General features: G+C 58.3%; 1 protein-coding gene across 1 annotated transcript; it reads right to left on the minus strand.

Annotated features, from left to right (window-relative positions):
- Positions 1-640: 640 nt before the first annotated feature.
- LINGO3 (leucine rich repeat and Ig domain containing 3) lies at positions 641-16,998 on the minus strand. Its single transcript, XM_043466070.1, has 2 exons — positions 16,893-16,998; positions 641-4,974 (listed from the first exon to the last, which is right to left on the minus strand). The coding sequence occupies exon 2, from the start codon at positions 4,926-4,928 to the stop codon at positions 3,150-3,152; it is 1,779 nt and encodes a 592-aa protein (XP_043322005.1). The 5' UTR covers positions 4,929-4,974; positions 16,893-16,998; the 3' UTR covers positions 641-3,149.
- Positions 16,999-17,245: the final 247 nt, after the last annotated feature.

The following is a 17,245-nucleotide window of genomic DNA, read 5'->3' on the forward strand; positions in this document are numbered from 1 at the left end:
CCCTTGGCCATAGTTTCTGCTGGGTGCTCTCAGGCCACCTCCTTCCAGAACGATTAATGGCAGAGGCCTCCAGAGCCTACCAGGGTTTGAGCCCTGACATCAGGCTCTGTGCTCTGCTGTCCCCATCCATCAGGAGGGGGTGGGAGAGACTCTCCAGCCCCAGGGCAGGAAGCTGCCAGCTCCAGAGTCACAGCGGGGAGGGCATAAGTCTGCACCTCCTTTCTCCTTTCCTCCCAGCCACTTGGCTCTTCCCCTGGACCCAGCTCAGGGCAGGAGTTTCCCTGGACAGCTTGGTCTCACTGGCCCCTCTCAGCACCCTACTTATCTTTGACTGGGGACTCTGGGTAGGCTTGACCCTCCCTTTGCCCATCTGTAAAACGGGGTTATAATCTTCCCTCATAACTCAGTCGTAAAGAATCTGCCTGCAAGGCAGTAGACCCAGGTTCGATTCCTGGGTCGGGAAGATTCCCTGGAGAAGGAAATGGCAACCCACTCCAGTATTCTTGCCTGGAGAATCCCATGGACAGAGGAGCCTGGCAGGCTAGAGTCTATGGGGTTGCAAGAGTCAGACATGACTTAGCTACTAAACCACCACCACCAAAGTGGGGTCATAGCAGTACCCAGCTCACAGGGGAGTGAACACAGGCAGCGCTGGGAACTGCATGAGCACTCCTGAAGTGTGACCTCCAACCTCATCACACGGTTCCTTCTCCACAAACGCCCTGTTACTCAGGGTCAGCTTTGGTGCTGAAACCAGGCAGCTCCCCCAGGGACCCCAGAAACCCCTACTTCCTTTCCCTGCTCTTCCCATAAAAAAAAAAAAAGCCCTGAAGTTTGCTATTAAATTGGTTTCATCTTTATTGGATTCCAACCAAATACAGCAGGGTAGGGGTGGGAGGGGACGGGGGGTGTTGGTTCATGTTGGGATGGGGGCAGGCAGAGGGGGCTGGGAGATCCCAATACACTGACGTTCTATGAGTCCTAACACTGTCCTAACACTGTCGAGAACATACTCCCTCTCCTCGTGATGATGCTAAAGGCACTTGGATGTCGTTTTTTGAGGGACCCTCAGGGTTGTCATGGCAACCAAGGTCAGGCGGATGCTAAGGGTAAAAAAAACTAGTCCATTCTGTTCAACTCTGTATAGGGCTGCTGGAAACCCCATTCAGCTCTCACTCACGTCCTGCCATGAACGGGGTTGGGGTGGGGTCCCCACCTGGACTGGCTGTGGTCAGTAGCCTGCCACTCTGTCCTGTTGGCCCACGAACACAACGTGGGGGCAGGGCCAGGGCCTCCTAATGTTTCTAGCCCAGGGAGAATAGCCCAGTTTCTAGCCCAGTGTCCCTTCCCAAGTTCTGTCTGAATCCTTTGCTCAAAATTGCCAGGGTAGACAGTTTTTTCTCTGCCTTGTCTCAGAAAGACCTTGAGGAATCCAGAAAACAAGTCAAACATCAAGCTTGTCCATGGGCCTGGCCTCTATGTATGGAGAAATAGATTTGGACATCAGACTGATTTTATAGACGTGGACATCAATGGTCTTCAGTTGCCAAGCAAGATCACACAGCTGGGTGAAAACAGAGCCTCTTACAAGGTCCGTGAAAATACTGTCTAGTCTCCTGGTCAGTAGCCAAGCTCCTCTCTGGCTGAGGTCTGGCCCTACAATAGTTCCCGTGCCCCTTCCCCCCAACTGTTTGTCTGGCCGAGGTAGAGAGAGTGGGGGCAAGGACCAGGCTGGGGGCGGCAGGGTCATGTATGGCCCCTGTTTGGCATCTAAATCCTTATGCAAAACCTCAGCTCTTGCTTGCACACTTCCAGTGACAGGGAACTCACTACCTATAGAGCAACAGGGCAATGACCTTGGGGCAATGACCTTCTTTCACCTGAGCGACAGTCTTCCTGTGACTCTCCACTCTTTGGCCCTGGATCTGCCCCAGTGTTGCAGAGACCAAGGTGCCTCTGTCATCTCCTAATGCCCCAGGTTTGGACTTCCCTGTGGCTTGAACCTCTGTCCCATCCTTGCTCCCAGTCACTGCCCCTACAGTGCACAGGACAAGGACCCTCAGAACCATCCAGACACTGGTCTCCTTCCCAAGGTGAGCAGTGGGCAACAGGGCAGGGGTGGTGCAGACTCAGGACTGAAGGTCACGCCATCTGGCCTGCTGGAAAGGGACACCCTGGAAGCCATGCTTCTGGACCAGGGGCCAGGACAGCTGTCCTTCTGGGGTAGTGAGGGCACAGGAAGCAAGCAGCAGCTGAGGGATGGTGGGAGGAACTGGAGGAATGGCTTCTCCTAGCTGGCAGCCCGTCTTGCTGGGCTGGCAGGTCCTGGTGGGAGGCAGTCTGGGTATAGGGACTTGGGCCAGCGGGTCAGGAGCCATCCTGTGTGCTGGACCCCTTCAGGGTGAGCCTGGCCAGTGAGACCTTAGCTCAGCACCTGAGGTCTGCATCAAGTGGCCAGCTGAGTGGGAGCCGGGGGTCAGTGAACGTCTGGGTGTGAGCAGAAATGGGTCTCAGGTGTGAGCTGCCTGGCCGAGGTGGGGACTGGTCTCTACCAAGAGCCCAAAGTGCCCGTGGTGATCTTGGGGCACCTGCTTAGTGTCAGCTGGGTATGAGGTGTGTGTCTGTGTGTGTTCCACTCTGGATCTGTGCATCGTGGCTGTATGCCTTGGCTGTAAGTATGTGCTCTGGTGTAGTTGGAGGGGGGTATCCAGGTGTGAACGGTGTGGGCTTTCTCATGCTCTGACCCGGAGGCCGGACTGCCTTCCCTGGGATCCCAGGTGTAGACCATCTCCACCAGGTGTGAGTTGTTTTGTGTTGAGGACCCTGGATCTCTGAGCTCCCATCCCACCCTCGCCCAGCTGAGCAACCACACCAGGGGCAGGAAGACAGGGTGAAACCCTTAGAAAAAAACGCTTGAGAAACTCTGCAAAAGACGCATCCTGATGAAAAAAGAGTCCTGTGGTTGGGTCCCTACAAAAAAAGGGGGAAGTTCTGCCAGGAGCCGGCTCGCGGCCGCCCCCTATGGGAGATGCATAGGTGGTCTTCAGATGGGCCAGCCGCCCGCCGGCGTGGGCTCGGACGGAGACTGAGACGCTACTTCCGGCGCAGGCGCAGCGGCGGGGGCCGCGGGAGGTGGGCCCCGTGGCCTCTCATATCATCTTCATGTTGAACTTGCGGGCGCCCCCCTGGCCGGCGGCGGCGGCGGGCCCATCCACCTTGCGGAAAGAGTACTCCACCGAGAAGTTGTTCTTGTGCTGCCCGCGGCCGCGGCTCCACACAAAGAGCAGCAGGAAGCAGAAGAGGACGACACCCAGGAAGGTGATGCAGCCCATGGCGGTGGACACCAGGATAGTGGTGAGGTCGAGCGGGAAGCGCGCGGCCACCTGCGTGTCGTTGCGGCCTTCGCCCGGGGTCCGGTTGACGGCCGGCTCGGGCTGCACGCTCAGGGTGGCGAAGTAGGTGTCGTTGCCGCCCGCGTTGCTGGCCACACACGTGTAGGTGCCGCTGTCCCCCGGCCGTGCGTCCCGGATGTGCAGCGTCCCGCCCGGCAGCACGCGCGCCCGGCCGGCGCTGGCGGCGGTCACCGTGCGGTGGCGCGGGGTCACCCAGGCTACGGTGGGCGCCGGCTCGCCCTCGGCGCGGCACTGGAAGCGCACGTCGGCGCCCGCGGCCGCTGTGACGCGCTGCAGCCGCCGCTCGCGGATCTTGGGCTTGCGGCACACGAAGTACTCGAAGAGCGCCGAGTCTGGCAGGCTGCGCAGCGCGTCGCCGCGGACCTCGGCCGGGGTGGCGCAGGCCGGCGGGCGGCCGTCGAAGTTGAGGGTCTTGCGGCGTTGCACGACCCACAGCAGGCGGCAGTCGCAGGCCAGCGGGTTCCCGTCCACGCGCAGCGTCTCCAGCGTGTTGACTGAGTGGAAGGTGCTCTCCTCCAGCGTGGACAGCAGGTTGTTGGAGAGGTTGAGCAGGCGAATTTGCCGCAGTCCCAGGAAGGCCTGCGGCTCCACCATGGCCAACAGGGCCCCAGCCAGGTGCAGCTCACGCAGGCGCACCAGGTCGCGGAAGGACCCGCGTGGCACCGTGCTGATGGGATTGTGCGACAGGTTGAGGCAGGTGAGGTGAGCCTGGTGGCGCAGGGCGGCGGCGGGCACGGCGGTGATGTTGGTGTGTGTGACGGACAGCGAGGTCAGGTTGAGCCCCCGCAGGCTGCCGGCGGCCACCTCCTCCAGCAGCGGCCAGTTGTCGATCTCCAAGTGCAGCAGGCCCGGGAGCCGCTGGAAGTTCTGGTCCTCCAGGGCGGCGATGGCCAGGTGGCGCAGCCGCAGGGCGCCCAGGCCCCGCAGGTGGCCCAGCGATTCGCCAGACAGCGCCGTCAGGTTGCAGCGCTCCAGGGTGAGCTCCTCCAGCGCCAGCAGCCCGGCGAAGGCTCGGCGCGAGATGAACACCAGGTCGTTGTCCCCCACCTCCAGCCGGCGGAGGCTGCGCAGATCCTGGAAGGTGTAGTCCAGGAGGATGACCAGCTTGTTCTCGCTCAGGTCCAGCAGCGTGAGGTTGTCCAGGCGTGTGAAGACGCCGGGCGGGATGAGCTTGAGCAGGTTACCGCGGAGGCGCAGCACGCGCAGGCGCGGCAGGTTGGCGAAGGCACCCGGCTCCACGTGCGCGATCACGTTCTCACTCAGGTCCAGCTCCTCCAGCAGTGGCAGGGCAGCCAGGTCGCCCGGGTTCAGGCAGCGGATGCGGTTGCGGCTGAGCTCCAGCAAGCGCGTCTCGGCCGGGATGCCGTCGGGCACCGCGGTCAGCCGGCGCCGAGGACAGGCTACGGCGCGCGTCTGCGCCGTGCACTCGCAGCGGGCCGGGCAGCCCCCGGCGGGGGGCAGGGCCGCGGGCAGGAGCAGGAGTTGCAGGCTTAGCACCCACAGCCAGCAGGTCATGGTGCGGAGCCTGGGCCTAGGGCCACACCACCATCCTCGTGGGCACCTGTGGGCGGGGCCAGCATTAGTACCCGCACTCCAGGCCTGTCCCATCCCATCCTAGCAGTGCGCTCAGGAAGCAATCGTCCACCTTGGGACCCGGAATCCAACTCCTGGGCATCTACCCAAGGGCTGTGAGGGGAGCAGCCTGGGTGGATGATCAGGGTGGACAGAGGGGTGACTTCAGATCAGGACAGGTGACATGCCTGCTGAGACCCTGTACAGGGTTCATTTGTGTTCTCCCTAAAAGAAACACGGCTTCCCACATGGCACTAGTGGTAGACAGTCTGCCTGCCAGTGCAGGATGTGGGCTCAATCCCTGGGTCAAGAAGATCCCCTGGAGCAGGAAATGGCTACCCACTCCAGTATTCATGCCTGGAGAATCCCATGAATAGAGGAGCCTGGCAGGCTACAGTCTGTGAGGTTGCAAAGAGTTGGACAGGACTGAGCACACACAGACACATACACACATACATACATGTAGAAGTCCCCTGATTCATTTTAAGGGGCCTCCCTTGAAAATAGGTTCTTTGCAGATGTGATGAATTGAGATGAATTTATATTGGATTCAGTTGGCCCTGAATCAAATGACTGATGTCCTTGTAACAAAACGGCAGTTTGGATGCACAGAGAGATGCACACAGAGGGAATAAGACTGTGTGAAGGCAGAGGCAGAGGCTGGAGGGATATGTCTATATAAGTCGAGGATGGCTGGGGTCCCCAGAAGCTGGGAGAGGCATGAAGGACCCTCCCTTGGAACCTTTGGAGGGAGATGGCCCTACAACACCTGAATTTCAGACTCATGGCCTCCAGAAGCCAGAGTGCATAGACTTCTGTTGTTTAAGTCACTCAGTTTGTAGTACTTTGTTTTGGCCACAGGAAGCTCATGCAAACACATAGGAGGACAAGGAAAGGGCTGTGGGTGTTAGGGAAAGATGGTTCCAGGCTGGAGGAACGGCTAGTGCAAAGGCCCTGAGGCAGCAGGAGCAAGTGGAGTGAGTGGGGGTGGGGAACCCGGAGATGCACTGGAGGGGCCACAGAGGTGGATGATGTGACCGGGAAGGACCTGAGGAACAGATGCCAAAAGCCTGGGCCTCTGCACCTGTGCCTTCTGAGTTGCTCCATCTCTCCAGGCAGCCAGCTGGCCCTCCATCCCCCATCTCCCCCATGCTCTGCTGGGCTGCAGCCCAGATCCCAGGGCCAAGGTGGGTGGGGGTGGGGAAGGAGCAGCCAGATGGCAGCTGGAGGGAGTTGCTCTGTTGGCTGGGCAGCTATTTTCAGTATCTGAGCAGCTGAAGCCCCCAGGCTTCCTCTTACTGCCCCCCACCGCCCCCACCCGCCCCCACCAGCACATCCCTACTGCCTCTTTCCTCACTGTTCCCACAGCCCTGGCCCAGCAAGGACCCAGGCTCTAGATCCTCACCCATGAGGTCAGCTCCTGCTTGCCTGGACCCTTTTGAGAATTTTAGGTGAAAATGAAGACACAGAGCCCAGAGCTACTGCTGGCTTAATGCTAGAGGCGAATCATACGTCACTAGGAGGAGAGTTTGTATTTTGCAGGTGTCATCAAATTAAGATGAGGTCATGCCAGAGTAGGGTGGGCCCTGATCCAACGACGGGTGTCCTTATGAAAGGGGGAAATTTGGATGCAGACATGCAGGAATGATGGCCATGTGACGACGGAGGCAGAGATTGGAGTGATGCATTTATAAGCCAAGAGACACCAGGGTTGCCAATAAGCACCAGAAGCTGCAAGAAACAAGGGAGGATCCACCCCTTGAGTCTCTGCAGGGAGCACAGCCCTGCTGACACCTTGACTTTGAATGTCTGGCCTCTAGAACAGAGAGAGTAACTTTCTGTTGTTTAAGCCACCCTGTTTGTGGTCTTTCATTATGGCAGCTACTGGATACTAATACAAGACCTTCATGAGTAGCCACGTATCCGTAAAAAAAAAAACACAAACAAGAGCAGAGTGGCATCAACAGGGAGGTTTGCTGCAGCGTCGTTTGGAAAAACAAAAAACTGGAACTAACTTAGATATCCATCTACAGGGGATCCAGGAAATAAATTGTGGTCTGTGCCTGCTGTGGAACACAGGGAGACTTTTATACACCAATGAAGAAAGACAGTGGAGGTGCATGTATATGGGGGGAATAAAACCCCTAGAACTAATCTCAGTGTCCATCAGTGGGTGCTCAGTCATGTCCGGCTCTTTGCTACCCCATGGACTGTAGCCATCCAGGCTCCTCTGCCCATGGAATTTTCTAGGCAAGAATATTGGAGTGGGGTGCCATTTTGTATTCCAGGGGATCTTCCCGATCCAGGGATTGAATCCTCATCTCACATCTCCTGCAGTGGCAGGCAGATTCTTTCCCACTAGCACCACCTGGGAAGCGGTTCATCAATAGGGCATTGGTTAAATAAGCTAGGGTCTGTGCCTGCTGTGGAATCAAGGAGATTTGTGTGTATTTAGTAGAGAAAGAAAGCCGAGATTTACTTACATGGAGGAAAAATGGAACTAACCCAGGCGCCCATCAATTAGGGGATCAAATAAGCTATAATGCATGGTTATTGTGGAGTGCTGGGAGATTTGAATGCACCCACAAGGAAAGATGGCTGAGTTGTAGTTCCAAGAGAGGCTGGAGGAATCGAGGTTGCCCAGCAATCACAGACAGCACAAGCCTATTCATCAGGAAGTAAAATCAAACACCAAACTCAATTCTTGATTTGGTGGGCACATAAACACATGTGCAGGTGCTCCCGAAATGCCTGGGGATTCACACACTGCATGAACAGCACTGTGAGTGGCAGGAATGGAGTTGTAGTCATGGAGAGCGTGGTCACACCATGAGGAAACCAAGGTACCCCTGGTCTCCGGGAGGTCATGGGTCTTAACTCTCTAACCCTGGCTGGGGAACCCAGTGGGGAGGCAGACAGAGGGAGCAAGAAGCATCTGGTTCTGCTTTCCCACTGCAACTGTCCTTAATCCCAACCCGCGTATCGCAGGGAACACAATCCTTCCCCGAGGCAAGCTGCCTTCCCAGGCTCTCTTTCTAGGTCATTCTCTTCCATGTTGTTGCCCTGGACAGCAAGCAGAGGAGCCATGTCCCACGAGGGCACAAGACAGTCAGAAACAATGGTCCCCTATTCATCCATCTCTTTCTACCTTAAACTGGCTCTGCAGTCACTCCTAGGTTGGGCCACTCCCTGTGGTCAAGGGGTCACTGTCTGTCATCCAAGGATAGGGGATAACTCCTCAGTGGTCTGCTTCGGAGCAGCCAGGCACTGCCAGCTCTGCCCCCAGAAGGAAATGACTGGTGTTGTTCAGTGCCCCAAACAGACTCCTCGTGGGGGTGGGGGGCAGAGCGGCCTGCTCTTTTCTTTCTGCAGGAGAGAATTCACACCCCTGTCCCCTCCCCGCCCTCCCCTCCTCCCTCTCCTCACTCTGCTCCAGATGCACAGGCCTGCTCGCTGCTCCTCCAACACACCTGGTGTGGTCCTGCCCCAGGGCCTTTGCACATGTTAGGCAATACCCAGACCACCATCCCTACAAGGCTCTCTCCCTGACTTTATTTGGATCTGGCCCCCGATGTCACTTCCTCGGTGACTTTTAGTACTCAAGTACCCTCCCAGTCTCTCTTATATGCCGCTTAAACCCCTGTTCAAAGCAGGTCATTGTCTTCATCCACATGGCAAACACTGCAGCAGCCACTGCTCTGGGCGATCTGAATGGGTCCATTCAAGTCCCACAACATCCTCATTGGGAGGGGGAAGCCCCACTGCCACCCTCATTTTGCAGATGGGAACACTGAGGCAGAAAGCGACATGAATCACCAGCTCAGGTACACACAGGGCTTCCCAGGAGGCGACAGTGGTAAAGAATCCGCCAGTGCAGGAGATACAGGAGAGGTGGGTTGGACTCCTGGGTTGAAAAGATCTGGAGAAGGAAATGGCAACCCATTTCAGTATTCTTGCCTGGGAAACCCCATGGACAGAGGAACCAGGCAGGCTGTAGTCCATGGGGTTGCAGAGTTAGACATGTCTTAGCACAGGTTCACATAGCACGTCAGAGGTGGCAGGGGATAGTCTCAGGGAGAGGTTGGTGGTGCTCAATCCTGTAACACTATCTCTCTCTCTCTTTTTTAAACAGGCAGGAGAGAGTCTTGGCAGTTCATCCGGCTAGGATTCAAAACACAGCTCTGTTTTCGCTGGACCTGCAGTGCTCGTTTCCTCTCATTCATCGATTCCGTCCATCTGTCAGTCAACAAACGTCTACCATGCCAGGCATCTTCCAAGTGCTGAGGACACAGAGTGCCTGAGACAAACAGGTCAGCTTTCTGGGAGCCGACAGATAATAAAAGAGGTAAATACATGCTCTTCCACCTCCGGTGGCCATAAATGAAGAGGAATAAATCAGGAAGATGACAGCGGGGTGTCGAGGGCATGGTAGTCATCATCATCATCAACTTACTGAGGAACGATGGTTGTGCAAAGAATTAGGGAGGGAGAAAGGGGGCCTAGCAGATGGGGGGCAGCAGGACCGGGCCGGTCAGCCCAGGAGGCTGGGAGCAGGCCCCGTAGAGAGAGGAAGGTGGACTTTCAATCTACAAACTTAAAAAATATTTAAAAAATTTTTTTAAAAGTTTTTATTTATTTGGTTGTGTCAGGTCTTACTTGCAGCATGTGGGATTTAGTTGCCTGACCAGGGATCAAACCCAGGTCCCCTGCGTTGGGAGCACAGAGTCCTAACCACTGGACCACCAGGGAAGTCTCCCCCCGCCCCAAATTTTTTAAGTTGGAAAGAATTTTAAAAAATAGTTGTCACAGAGGCAGCTAAGAACAATGTCAGGAAGGAAGTACTCAATTCGAGAGGTCAGGACAGCTTAGGGCACAGCCACTGTGATACAGTTTCTTGGAAAGGCCTGCGGAGACCTCAGTTCTGATGTGCTGTGTGACCTCCAATGAAAAACGCGCCCTCTGTGAACCTCGCCTGTCAAAGGCAGCGAAACCTCGGTGTTCTCAGAGCTCTCGAGCGGTAATTGCTCCCAGGATGAGAGGACAGCTGGTCCTTTGGTGCCCAGCAGGGGCCACTCCAGCTGTGACTTAGTTTGTGAACTCCAACCTCTCCCAACCCAGTGTGGGCCTGTCATCTTCTCTGCAGGGGGTGGGCGGACTTGCAACTGGGCTGGAGCTTCCGATGCCTCCCCCACTAGGGTTCCGGCTCCTCCATGGTAGGAAGGGATTCTGGGACCTTGACTCTGCCTCCAGTAGCCGCGTTCACTCACGTTCCTGGATGTTGGGGGCCTGGGAAGTGGGAGAGCTCAGGGGAGGGCTGAGGGTGGAAGGAACTGAGCCGAGATGCCCAAAGACCCCTGCATCCCTGCTGCTCTAGGATAATCAAGGGCCGGGTACCTTGAGCAAGTGAGTCACCCTCTCTGGGCCTGTTTTCTCGCCTGGAGGCCTGGGCCTTGCAATGGGGTTAGAAGGCCAGGTTTCCAGGCCCTGATTAGGGTGTTCATGCTCAGTCATGTCTGACTCTTTGCGACCCCATGACTGTAGCCCGCCAGGCTCCTCTGTCCATGGGATTATCCCAGGCAAGAATACTGGAGTGGGTTGCCATTCCCTTCTCCAGGGGATCTTCCTGACCCAGGGATCCAACCCGAATCTCCTGCATTGGCAGGTGGATTCTTTACCGCTGAGCCACCGGGGAAGCCCCCCAATTAGGCTGGGAGTCTAGATTCTAGTCCTGCTTCTGCTGCTAAGTTTTCAGGGCATCAGGTCCATTTCCTGAAAGATGGTGAGAACACCAGCTGTGGATGGTGGTGAGAAGGGCAGGCCAGGCAGGGAGGACAGGGTGGGCAAAGGCTGTGGAGTGGGGGCCGTGCTAGATGGCGAAGTGAGGCTGCGTGGACAGGCTGCTGTTGAGTCCACACTTTCTCTGCCCCTTCCCTCCTCTGTGAGGTCATGGCCTTGGGGGAGGTGACCCCCACAGGGCTGTCAAGGTCCCCACCTGCCCTCCAGACCCTCCATTTCCCCCCAGGGACCCGCCTCCCACCTGGGGCCTCGCCTCCTGTCTGCTCAAGACTAGACACCATCTGTTCACTGATGACTCCCGGTCCTGTGTCTCTTTGAGCTCCAGCCCCAGGGACTGGAGCCACATCCTGACATCACCCAGAGGCCCTGCAGCGTCCCAACTTCAGCCTCCCCTGGCAGCTCCTTGCTCACACCCCCGGCCAATCCGTCAGCAGGTGCAGTCAGCTTCACCTCCAAATATATCCCAGATCCACCTTGTTCTGCAGCTCTGCCACCGCCAGGCCCCCGCCTGCCAGCACGGGCCCCAGCTCACTCCCCAGTGTTCAGCAGACACCCTGCCTTCTCAGGCCTCAGTGTTCCTGCCTGCAGAATGGCCTGGAGTTGTGTGAGGGTCTCTTGACCCGGCTGACCTTTGGGGCCAGGTCATTCTCTGTGGGGGGGCTGTCTTGGGTGCTGCAGGGTGTGGAGCAACCTCCTTGGCCCCCACCCCCTTGACACCAGGAGCCCCCCAGTTGTGACAACCACAGATGTCTTCAGACATTACCCATGTCCCCTGGGGCAGGATCACCCAGGTAAGATCCATGTTGTAGAAGGTGCTGGACACAGAGCAGGCATCCAGTTGATGCCCCAGGAAGAAACAGGCTGATTATCCATTTGTGTTATCACTGAGGAAGCAGAGGCCTTGAGAGGGGAAGTGACTCACCCAGGAGGAGAGAAGTACATTTAAGATTTGAACCCAGGGCTCCATACCCTCTTCTCCCATGGCTCTCTCGGGGTCAGGGCGAGGGGACCCCCACCTCCATGGAACCCTGACTTCTGCCAGCTCTGCAGACCCAGGAGCTGCCCTGTGTCAGCCGGCCAGAACTGAGACTTCCCAGGGCTGCCTAAGAGCATGGCTCCCTCCTCCCATGTCATGGAAGCTTCGGGGTCAGTGAGCACATGACCTGTGTCCAGGGATGGAGGAGGCCCTCAGTCCAGCCTGGCCCTTCCTGGGCCCCTTGCCCCCGTGTGGCTGCCAATGCCAGAAAAATTCCTCGCCACATGATTGAACACTGCTCATGCTGAGCATGATGTAGACCAGACCCCCTGAATACCCAGACCCCCATGCAGAGCCAGGGCCCCCCACCCTCATTTTCCAGACTTGGGATCCAGAGCCTGGGGGTTGGTGGCTGAGAACCTACCCATCTCCTTCCCCAGCAAGGGGCAGGTCCCATGGGGGCAGGGCTCTACCAGCCACAGTCCAAACCTCTATCTGTCCCTCTAAACCCCAGCAGGCCAAGCATGGGTGCTGGGGGCGCAGCAGCACCCCAGCTTTCCTCAGCACATTTTTTTCCTATTTCAAATGTTCAGTGGTTTTTTGATGTGTTCACAAGTGTGTGTAGTCATCACCACTACCTAATTCCAGAACATTCCATTCCTCAAAAGAAGCCCTGTCCCCATCAGCCATCACCCCCTCCCAGCCCCTGACAACCAGGAACACACTCTCTGTGTCTGTGGATCTGCCTGTTCTGGACGTTTCCCATCAGTGGAATCACACCCTGTGTGTCCTTCTGTGTCCGCTTTTCTCACTGAGCATCCTGTGGGGCAGGCAAGAGATGCAAACACATCCGTGAAGTATGTCATTTGGGAGAAGCAGGAGTCTGCTCTGGTCTGATGCTTTGTCCAGCATGGCTGGAAAGGTGTGTCTGAGTTGAGTCTTGAGTAGAGGTGGGTGGGCAGGAGTGAGCCAGGAGGAAGGCTGGGAGATGGTGTTCTGGGTGGAGGGGCCCATCAGGGTGAAGGCCCTGAGTTGGGGGGGAACGGCTGGTGCTGGGAGGACAGAGGCAGGTGTGACTAGAGGCTCGGGGCATGTCTGAGTTTGGGGCTGGGAGTTGGGGTTGGCAAGGGTGGAACCACGCAGGGTGCTGAACCCACAGTGAGGTGTAGGGACTTGATTCTGTGAGTGATAGGGAGCTGTGGGGGAGGTTTGAGAAGGAACATGATGGAGCTGAGTTGGCATCTGAAGATGCATCTGGGTTTGTGTGTTCTGGGCCTGTCACCCTACATCACACGAACCCGGACAGTCACCCTCCTGGACAGCGCTGTCCTGAGGGCGGGGACCACGTCAGTCCCTTCCCTACCCCCCACCACCAGCATGCACAGAGCTGGGTGCTCTGTGGGCCAATGAGGGAAGCAGAGAGATTCCAGCAACAGGACGAGATCTCCAGGGTCCCCACGGGAGCCTGCCCCTGACTACCTTGGAAGAGACTTGTAAAGCGCTGAACCTCAGCTTCCTCCTCTGCAAAAGGGACTCAGGTGACCAACGACCGCTCTCCGGGCGCTGACTGAGTAGCAGGTGAGAACTTATAGACAGAAGGTACTTTATAACCTGGGGCCTTCGGAAAAGTCTCCACTGGGTGCCAGCTGGGGTCAGGTGCCCTGAGTCCTAGGCCTTCTGCTCAACACGCATTTAGTGGGCACCTTCTGTGTACCATGCACTGTTCTAGTTCTTAAGGGAAACAGCTTTGAAAAATACAGATGGAATCCCTGCCAGTCATCCACAGGTGATAAAGAGAAGAAAGAGTACTAGAGGCCATGTGTGGACGGTGCAACAGAGAATAACAGGGAGGTGGGGCCTGTGGTCGGCCAAAGAAAGGCCCCTCCAAAGATGCCCACAGCCTGACCCCTGGAACCTGCAAATGTTACTTTATGTGGCAAAGAGGGATGAAATTAAGGATGCTGATCGGTTCACCCTGAGGTGGGAACGATCCTGGATTCCCCGGGGGCCCAGTGTCATCACGGTGTCCTCATAAGACAGAGGTGGGAGGGTCAGAGGCAGAGAGAGATGGGAGGTACTGGGCTGCTGACTGTGAGCCAGGGATGAGGCGCCTCTAGAAACTAGAAAAGGCAGGAACTGGTGCTTCCCAGGAGCCTCCGGGGGGACCAGCCCTGCCCACGCCTGGGTTTAGCCGTGTGAGGCCTGAGCTGGACTCCTGATCTGCAGGATTGTGAGAGAATCAATGTGTGTGGTTTGAGCACTAGGTTTGTGGCAATCTGTGGCAGCACCCCTGGGAGCCCTGCGCAGGGTCTTTGCAGATTTGAAGAGGAGGTGGGCGGAGGCCTCTGCGGAGCTGTGCGCCCGCTCTGGGGGCTGGAAGGGAGAGGGGGCCCTGCTCCCCGCAGTATCTGCCATCAGTACCAGCGGCAGTGCAGGAAGCTATCTGGGGGAGGAGCCCAAAATCTGTCCCTCCTGGGCAACAGAGAGAGATCCTCCTCTCCAGAGCCCCTAGCAGGCCTTAACCCAAATTTACCATGAAGTACTTAACCCAGGCGGTGGGGTGGTAGCTGGGATTGCTGGGGCCCCTCAGGATCAGAGGCAGCCCAGCTCCTCCCCGCCCCACCACATGGAGACAGCTTTGCCCCCACAGACACATGGGACAAGTCCCGTCCCCTCCCAGGCTGGGAGATGCTGAACACTGCTTTGGGTGAGACTGAGCCAAGCCCCCTGAAGGAAGCAGCTAAACCCATAGGAGGACAGGGAGGGGGGTGAATAGATGCTGCTGGCAGCGGGCCCCTCTGGCCCCTCCCCCTCCCCCAACACAACTGGGGCCAGAGGGACCCAGGGCAGTCTTGTTTGGTGGGCCCTCAAAGTGCTCCCTGTTCAGGCTTCCAGATGGACTTGGGAGGTGGGGCCCGGCCTCAAGCAGCACTCAGCCCTCTGAGGCCTGTTTTTGGGGACACACTGCCGACCCCTTCAGGACTGGTGTATCCTTTGTCCTAGATCTGGCCCTTCCGGGACTTTCATCCACGACAATTCATTAAGTCTTAATTAGTCTCTGTCAGCCATTAGTCCCTTTTAACCCTTCAGGGGACTGGGGGGCCTCCCGACCCACTTTCCTTGACCGCCTTTGACAGGTGAGGCCTCTAGAACCGTATTTTGAATGTCTACCATCTACCACAGCCACTCAGCCGCTAGCCCAGCCCAGCCCCAAAGGTGGGATCAGTGAAGCCCACTTGGAGAACATGAGACTGAGGGTCAGAGTGGTCCCCAGTTCACCTGGCAGCACTCAGCTTGAGAGTCAACATTTGAACCCTGGTCCAATGCCAGCTTCCTTTCACTGAATCCCAGAGCCCTAAGGGAAGGTCCTCTTCAGAGGCCCAGGATTGACACATGGTGGTGGGCAGCTCGCCCCGGGCCCACCTGGAATGAGCTTTGCTTGGAGAGTTCTCTGAGAGTTTCTCTACCTGGTGAGGAGGTGATGACTCAGGGGCACCCGAGAATGACAGCCTTGTGGGAAGAGAAATCAAGCTGACGCCTGAGATCTACTTTATATTCCCACTCAGCAAGGTACCTTCAGATCCCAGGCGTCCTGTGGGGGTGGCTCCCAGCCACCCCCATTCTACAGATGAGCACACTGAGGCCGAACTGCTGTGTTAACAGTGGGGATGATCGTGGCTGCCCTGCCATCACACGACATCTAGCTCATGGCAGCCCCATGCTGGGGGCGCAATGCACCTGCATTTCTTACACCCTGCACTGATGTCCATCTCAGAACTGGAGCTCACAGAAGGGCTGTCCTTTGTCAGAACTCACCAGCGAGGATGGGGAACAGAGAGGCAGGCTGAGGAAGTCTGGCTTTAGCCCTTCCGAGCCCTCATCCCGTGGTGGGCAGGCCCTTCCCACCACTCCATGCCATCCCGGTAGGAGGAGGAGCTGCACCTGTGGGGGAGGCCGACGGGGTCTTCCAACTCAGATCCTGTCTCACATGGCTGCCACTCTGGCTCAGAGGGGGAATGGGGCAAGGCAGGACACTCACAGCCCGACGGCTCCTGACCTGTCCCTGCCTGCCCGCACCTGGTTTCCACCGACCTCACCCACAGAGACACCATGTCCTCTGCCTCTGGGTACTCACACACCACAGCCTTCCCAGCCTCCACACCTCCTCCAGGGAGCCCTCCTGTGTTGCTCCAGGTTTTAGAGCCCTACTCTCCCTGAAAGTTCTCCCCCACCATCAAACCCCAGATGGTCCCTCTGTCTGCTGCCATGCTGCCGCAGACACCCCCTCCCCACGCCCCCGCCCGAAGCAAGAAGTTCTCAACCATCTCTGTACAAATGTGGATTCACCGGGGACTGCTTGTTAACAATGCAGGCTCCTGGGCACAAACCCCAGAAGTCCTGATTCCTCAGAACTGGGGGGCTGGGGTGCCTGTACTGTTAGAGCCTGGGGCACATGGTCTGGAAAATAAGGACCAGGTCTTTTCCTGCACTGGGATCATGGCACAAGGTGCTGCCCTCCCCAACTTGTTGAATGGGGCTTAGTGGCCTCACCGGCCAGGCCCTGGGGGGCACCTATGCCAAGCTTCAGGGGACGGAGAGAAGCCCCCACCCCACCCTTGCTGCTGACTGGAGACAGGCCCGCGGGGCAGGGGGCCTGGCCCTGCGCTCCCCAGTCCTCCCACCTGGCTGGGCTGTCTCCAACCCAGCGATGCAGCAGGTCCTGGTGTCAACGCCTCCTGCACCTTCCGGGCGCAGCCCCCCAGGCTGGACCAGACCTCGCCGGAAGGGAGGGCAAAAAGGCTCCGGACCCGACCTTCCGTGATTGCCAGACTCAGCCAGTGCCCCATCCTAATCCCCTTTGGAGGGGAGCGCATGCCTCCAGGCGTCCCCACTGCCTCCAGATAGACCACCACCCGGCTCCTTGCTCCTCAGCGCCCCGGGGAGGGACAGGGGGACCTCAGCATGGCGAGTGGCCCCCCAAAGTTTCCAGGGGGAGCGCTGGGGGCCTGACGAGGAGCAATGCACCCGGGAGGGGCGCTCAGGGAGAGTGGCCCCCCAGGCAAGGATCGGGGGCGCGGGTGGGGGCTACGGCGCGCAGGTGGTGCGGGGTCACCGGACCCGGCGCAGACACTCACCTGGGCGGCTCCGCCGTGGACACGGCGCGGGCTGCGGCGCGGGGGCCGCCCGGAGCCGACAGGAGCCGCCGCCACCGCCGCCTCCCGGGTCCGCCGTGCGCGCCCCCGCCGGCGCGTGCCCGCCGCCGCCCTCCTCGGCGCGCGGGACTGCGCTCCGCCGTGCGCGCGGCCCGCCGTCTGGGGTGCGCGGCGCCCCAACCGCAGGTGTGCGGGGCTGCAGGAAGCGAGGACACGTGCGCGCAGGTGCCGGGACGCGCGCCAGGGCCGCGGGCGGGGGCAGGGCGTCCAGGCCCTGGGAGCGTGTGCTGCCCCGCGCACACCCGCCCGCGGTGGCGCGAGCGAGGACCCCTGTG

The sequence above is a fragment of the Cervus canadensis genome, chromosome 4 (assembly GCF_019320065.1).
Source record: "Cervus canadensis isolate Bull #8, Minnesota chromosome 4, ASM1932006v1, whole genome shotgun sequence".
Taxonomy (NCBI): domain Eukaryota; kingdom Metazoa; phylum Chordata; class Mammalia; order Artiodactyla; family Cervidae; genus Cervus; species Cervus canadensis.